The sequence below is a fragment of the Zootoca vivipara genome, chromosome 4 (genome assembly GCF_963506605.1).
Source record: "Zootoca vivipara chromosome 4, rZooViv1.1, whole genome shotgun sequence".
In the NCBI taxonomy this organism is placed as follows: Eukaryota; Metazoa; Chordata; class Lepidosauria; order Squamata; family Lacertidae; genus Zootoca; species Zootoca vivipara.
Genome location: NC_083279.1, coordinates 97,518,468 through 97,524,934, shown reverse-complemented (window position 1 = coordinate 97,524,934; position 6,467 = coordinate 97,518,468). Strand labels below are relative to the sequence as shown.

The following is a 6,467-nucleotide window of genomic DNA, read 5'->3' as shown; positions in this document are numbered from 1 at the left end:
TGGGGGTCCTGTGTGTACAGCTGGGGGGTGGGGTGGCCATTCCTCTTGCCTCTCCTTCCCTGCAGTACTGTACTAATTTAAGTGGTTGCCCTTTTAACCTTGGGTAGTCTTAAGAGGGAATTCTGCTGATGGGATATCTAATTTATTACAAAAAAATAGAAGAAATAATTGCACCAAAATTGAAAAGGATCATGAATGAGATAATGGAAAAAGGGAAAACACCTGACTCATGGCATTGAAGTGTTGATAACTCTATTACCTAAGCAAGGGATGGACCAGAAAATAATTAAGAATTATAATTAAGAATTATAATTAAGAAAATAATTAAGAATTATACACCAATTTCATTGCTGAATATGGACTATAAATTTTTTACAGGAGTACTGGTAAATAGGTTGACATTTTTTTGAATAGAATAATAGGTAAGGATCAAAATGGCTTCTTACCAGGGAGACATAAAAAAACAAAAAGAGGATAGTGATTGATATTTTGGAATATATTGAAATGAAACCAAGTAAAAAAAATAGCATTACTTCTGGTAGACGCGGAGAAGGCATTCGACAGTGTGGCCTGGAATTTTCTGGTCCACACTTTGGAAAGCTTGAAATTAGGGGAAAAAACCTTTATAAATGGGATAGAAACAATTTATGAAAACCAAAAGGCCAAATTAATAGTAAACAATGAAATAATGGAAGATATTAAAATTGAAAGAGGCACCAGGCAAGGGTGCCCCTTGTCTCCACTTTTGTTTATAGCAACGCTGGAAACACTTTTAGTAGCAATTAGAAAGGATCCAAAGATAAGAGGTGTTAGCATAGGTAATAGAAGATACAAAGTTAAAGCTTTTGCAGACGTTGTGATCATAACTACAGAAAAACCAGAAGAAGGAATACAGGAAGCTTTAAATAAAATGCTGGAGTATGGAGAAGTCTCGGGATTTAAGCTACACAAAGAGAAATCCAAACTAATAACAAAAAATATGGAGAAAAAGGAACAGGAAGAGCTAGAATGGGCAACAGGATTAAAATTACGAATAAAGTAATTTAGGAATTTGGATTACTAATAAAAAATACCAATCAGTTTAAAGATAACTATACTAAAAAAATGGAAGGAGATAAAAAGAGATTTAGATAAATGGGGTAAGTTAAATTTGTCTCTATGGGCTAGAATATCTATGATAAAAATGTAAATCCTCCCAAAAATGCTCTTTCTTTTCCAGGGGGTTCCAATAATTACAGGCACAAAATGCTTTAAGGGTTGGGAAAGAGATCTATCTACTTTCATATGGCAAGGTAAAAAGCCAAGAGTCAGATTTAAATTGTTAATGGAGACCCAGGGAGAAGGGAGGGTTTGGGGTCCCGGATTTTAGAGTATATTTCAATTCTGCATGTATGGTTTGGCTGAAAGATTGGATGCTTCTCAAAGATACGGAGGTGCTGGATTTGGAGGGCTGGGACAAAGTCTTCGGGTGGCATGGGTATCTAAAAGCCCATAGAGGATTTACTAATCATATAGTGAGGAAAGCTCTGAAGTGTCACCCATAGAGTCATCGGCAATTCATAGGAATAATATGAAAGAAAATTTCTTAACATACAGGGAGCTCGTGGAAGAGACGAGTAATTGCCCAAAAATGAAAAAAAAATGAAGACTTAAAACAGGGATGAATTGGTTAGAATATTACCAATTAATGGCAATATTTGAGGATAAAAAATCAAAGGGATTTGGAAAAGAAACTTCGCAATGGGAAAAAGAAATATTACATAATAATCAAAATACTATACCATGTCCTCTGTGTACATGGTAGCCTGCAGCTGGGGGGGGGGAGGTGGCCATTGCTCTTTCCTCTCCCTCCCTGCAGTACTGTACTAATTTAAGCAGTTGCCCTTTTAACCTTGGGTGGTCTTAAGAGGGAATTCTGCCTTGGTAAAATAAACAGCAAGGTTTGGCCCATGAATTGCTCCTGGGTGGTTTAGCTAACAGATCTGAAAAGACCACATCTGCAAATGCCAATTCGCTTAGAGCTTAGAGAGTGGATTGTGAAGGATTACCGGGTACATAAAGCAGAATATTAACTGCACCATTACCTTAAGGATTAAATATTTAATTACTTTTTTTTTCTAGAGCCACAGCCTAAGGGGAAAGGAAAGAGTCGGGGCTAGCGGTCATGAGGTGTCAGGGGCAATTTAAACCTGCAAAGCAAACGAAGTGTGCAAGGAACAACATACCCTTTTTCCTCCTCCCCTGGTTTGGGGCAAGCAGAAGGGAAGTGTGGAAATGTCTAGCAAACTACATGGGCAATTGGGGTCTTACAATAAGGCACTGGAAGTGTGACGAAGCCTTTCTGTGCCAGTCATTGCTTCTATGGAAGGCTGTCTTTACTTCTTCTATGGAAGGTTTCCCTCTCCCAACAGATTCTTCCACCTGAACAATTGTAAAAGGGGGACTTAGGCCGTAGTCATTTGATACAACCGGAGGCCCACCACTGACACATTTATTTCACTGCTTTTTGTGGCGTCTGCCCAGGTTCAAGGCACATGATTTAGATGGGAACTGCATCCTGAAACAGCCTTTCGGAGTGCGCCTAGTTGTTTCCGTCAGTTTTCTGCTGCGCTTCTGAACGTCTGCACTGAAGTGGAGCCTAAACTACTCGTACGTAGTCTGTAACCCTGAGTGGGTCAAACCTTCGCAGAGGGTTTTGGAAGTACTGTAGGTAACCTCTGTTCCTATGGTAGCTAGTTACACCACTATGGTCTCCCAGGACAAAAGGACTCTTCGGAGACTACAGCAAATAGCTCTCTGTCTTGTAAAAGAAAAGGTTCTTCAGCAGTCCAGTTTAAATTGAGTTTTCTTCGTATTGGATGGAGAAAGTCCTTTCTCCTCTGTAGGGACCGAGGATTCTTCAAGCGGCTGCCCACCCACCTCGGCCTCAGGGAGAGCCTCGAGCATCAAGCTTTGGCTCATCTCCTCTGCACTGGTACCCTTCTTACTGATGGGTTTGGACTCAACCTGCTTGTTGCAGCTGGCCACTGCAGCTTTATACTCCTGCCGGAACTCCTTCAGCATGGCCAGGGCCTGCCGGTACTCGCGCCAGTTTTCTTTCTTCCTCCGCAGGATGCACACTGCAAGGAACACATGAAAGAAAGGGCCTCTTCATGCTGTGCATGGCTAAACTATGGAACTCCCTCCCACAGGAGGCAGTGATGGCTATCGGGGGCTACCAGCCACAATGGCTGTGCTCTGCATGTACAGTGGTGCCTCGCAAGACGAATTTAATTCATTCCAGGACTCAATTCGTCCTACGGAAAATTCGTCTTGTGAGTCGCGGGTTCCCATAGGAATGCATTGAAACTTAATCAATGCGTTCCTATGGGCTCCAGGGGACTGGCGGCATGGGACAGGGCTTCGGCTGTGCACGGCGGTGCGGTGGCTGCCCCCGCCTGTCTTCCCTGGCATGGGACAAGGCTTCGAAGCCCCGTCTGATGCCGGGTGTGTGTGAGGCGGTAGGGGGGGGGAAGAAGCAGCGCTGCGCCTTCTCCGAAGCCCCCTCCGATGCTCCCGGGTGCCACACCGCCACGCCGAGGACACCCGAAGCCCCATCCCATGCCGGCTGTGTGCGGTGGTGCGGTGCCGGGGCCGCCTGTCTTCCCAGAGCCAAGGGGAAGACAGGCAGGGGCAGCTACCGCAACGCCGCGCTTCGGCTCCGTCCCCCCCTGGCACAGGAAGATCAGCTGCCAGCTTCCCGCGCTGACAGCTGATCTTCCTTTGCCGCCTTCCTGCGCTACATTCTATGGCCGCGCTTCGCAAGACAAAGCGGCGGCCATAGAAAACCTCGCCGTCTTGTGAGTCCCTCGCGCAACACAAAACTCTTTCGTCTTGCGAGTTTTGCGTTGCGCGAGGCATTCGTCTTGCGAGGTACCACTGTACAGCCAGAGGCAGCAATGCTTCTGAATTCCAGAATTCACTTGCTGGAAACCACAGCAGGGGAGAGGGCCCTTGTGCTCGGATCCTGCTTGCCGGTTTCCCACAGGCATCTGGGTGGCCACTGTGAGAACAGGATGCTGCATTAGATGGGCCACTGGCCCAATCCAGCAGGCTCTTCTCGTGTTCTTATTAACAGTACCAAACTGCAATCAGGCAGATCTATATTCTGTCACATTTGCATAATGTATTCTGCTTCTGCCAGCTGCGAGAGAGGAGCAAGGGAGGTTAGAAGGGAAACAAGTTAGTGTTGCCGTGTGAGTGAGGCTTAATCTCTTTTTAGTCCATTTTTTTAAACTTCAGGTTTCATAGAATTGTAGAGTTGGAAGGGACCCTGAGGGTCATCCGGTCCAACCCCCTGCAAAGCAGGAAAGGGCAGCGACCCCATACGGGGATTGAACCTGCAACCTTGGCGTTCTCAGCACCACCTTCTAACCAACAGAGCTAAGTGTTGCTAATTTTTCTTACTGATAACTTTCATTGCTTTACCTTGTTTGTAATCGGCTCAGAGATTTCTTCTTTCTTTTTGCAATCAAGCGGCGCGTAAATTATATGAAATAAATAAATACCTAGTGGCATCTGTATGATATTTGTGGGTTTGCGCATCTTCAGGAGGATTTCTTCCAGCTTCTGCAACCGGGTCTTTTCAGCTGGTGGCGGACGGACACTCAAGGCCTGCAAAGAAAGCAGATCAAAATGAGAAGGCCATGGACAATCCCCGCATCTTCACTTACCGTACCCTCTATCTGCAATGCTCAGGAGTATGGGCTGATCCTTATATAGCCAAAACGCAGGCACAAGAGGGAGGTCCCAGCAGTCGGGGGGGGGGGAGTGCTAAAAAACAATGAAGCAGCTGGATGAGGACTGAGCATGCTCAGTGGCCATGGAATGCCCAGTGTCTGCCTTGGGGAGGGGGGCAGAGAGGGGGGAGGAATTCAAATGAGCATCCGGGAGGGTATTTTCTCTGCCTGCCTAGAGCCCTCCATGCTCCACGCTGCAACCTTCTGCTGGGGATCGCCTACCGAGGTATAAATAAAGGACCCCTGACAGCTAAGTCCAGTTGCAGACGACTCTGAGGTTGCGGTGCTCATCTCGCTTTACAGGTCAAGGGAGCCGGTGTTTGTCCGCAGTTTTTCCAGGTCATGTGGCCAGCATGACTAAGCCGCTTCTGGCAAACCAGAGCAGCGCACGGAAACGCCGTTTACCTTCCCACTGGAGCGGTACCTATTTATCTACCTTCACTTTGACGTGCTTTAGAACTGCTAGGTGGGCAGGAGCTGGGACCGAGGAACGGGAGCTCACCCCGTCGCAGAGATTCGAACCGCCGACCTTCCGATCGGCAAGCCCAAGAGGCTCAGTGGTTTAGACCAGTGTTTCCCAACCTTGTGCCTCCAGATGTTTTTGGCCTACAACTCCCATGATCCCTAGCTAGCAGGACCAGTGGTCAGGAATGATGGGAATTGTAGTCCGAAAACAGCTGGAGGCACAAGGTTGGGAAACACTGGTTTAGACCACAGCACCACCCGCGTGCCGAGGTATAAATAAATAGATGCAAATAACCAACAGAAATGATCGTGTTTTTCCATGGATAAGACACCCCCTATTTCTGGGGACTCTAAGAAAGATTGCCCAGAATTGTTGAGGTTCTTTTGGGGGATTGCAGCGCAACTAGAAAAACCCACCAAGCGCCAGCAACAACAGAAAATGCAAATCGCCCGCCCAATGGCCGCAGCAGCAGCAGCAGCGAATGAAAAGCAGCCCTTGCCACAGCCACCAATCACCCGCCGTGTCCACGCTGACAATCTCCTGAAAAACACACTGAAAAACACAGAATTCCCTGTCCGCCTACCGCACTCTCCAAGTATAAGACACACACCCCCCCTTTGGTGATTATTTTAACAGGGAAAAACCTCGTCTTATACACGGAAAAGTACGTTGGATAGGCAGGAGGAAGACAATCTATGGCAATTTAATTCTGTATGTGCTGTGACAGGGTAGATTTCCATGGATGAACAAAGGTGGCCTGTCCATTTCAACAGCGCGGAGGAAGAAATTGCTGCTGCTCACAGAGAGGGCCAGCTTTTCCCATGAGGCTGAGGAAGCTTACAATGTGCTCTCTTCCAGACCTTGACTTTTGTGCATACACTGAGAGATCAACAGCAGTTGTTAAAGCGTTAACCTGTGTAATTTTATGTTGTGAACCACAGTGAGATCTACGGGTATAGGGCGGTATACAAATTTAACAGATGAAATAAATGAAACGATGTATAATTTGTTGGAAGCCACCCAGAGTGGTTGAGGCAATCCAGTTGGATGGGCAGGGTACAAATAATACAATTACAGTGGTACCTCTACTTACGAATAACTCTACTTACGAATGTTTCTACTTATGAATAGAGCTCCGTCCGCCATCTTGGATGCGGTTTAGATAGGATTTTTTCTACTTACGAATTTTTAGATAGGGTTGCTTCTACTTACGAATTTTTTCT

The 6,467-nt window shown here is 46.3% G+C and overlaps 1 protein-coding gene across 1 annotated transcript in view; it reads right to left on the bottom strand.

The window, feature by feature from the left end:
* Positions 1-2,106: 2,106 nt before the first annotated feature.
* Positions 2,107-6,467, bottom strand: part of XRRA1 (X-ray radiation resistance associated 1) — a 40,837-nt gene continuing 36,476 nt past the window's right edge. Inside the window, exons 18-19 of the mRNA XM_035114746.2 lie at positions 4,548-4,653; positions 2,107-3,119 (exon numbers count right to left, since the gene is read on the bottom strand). Coding sequence (XP_034970637.2) covers positions 2,821-3,119; positions 4,548-4,653 — 405 coding nt within the window. The 3' untranslated portion in view covers positions 2,107-2,820. The remainder of the gene's footprint in view (positions 3,120-4,547; positions 4,654-6,467) is intronic.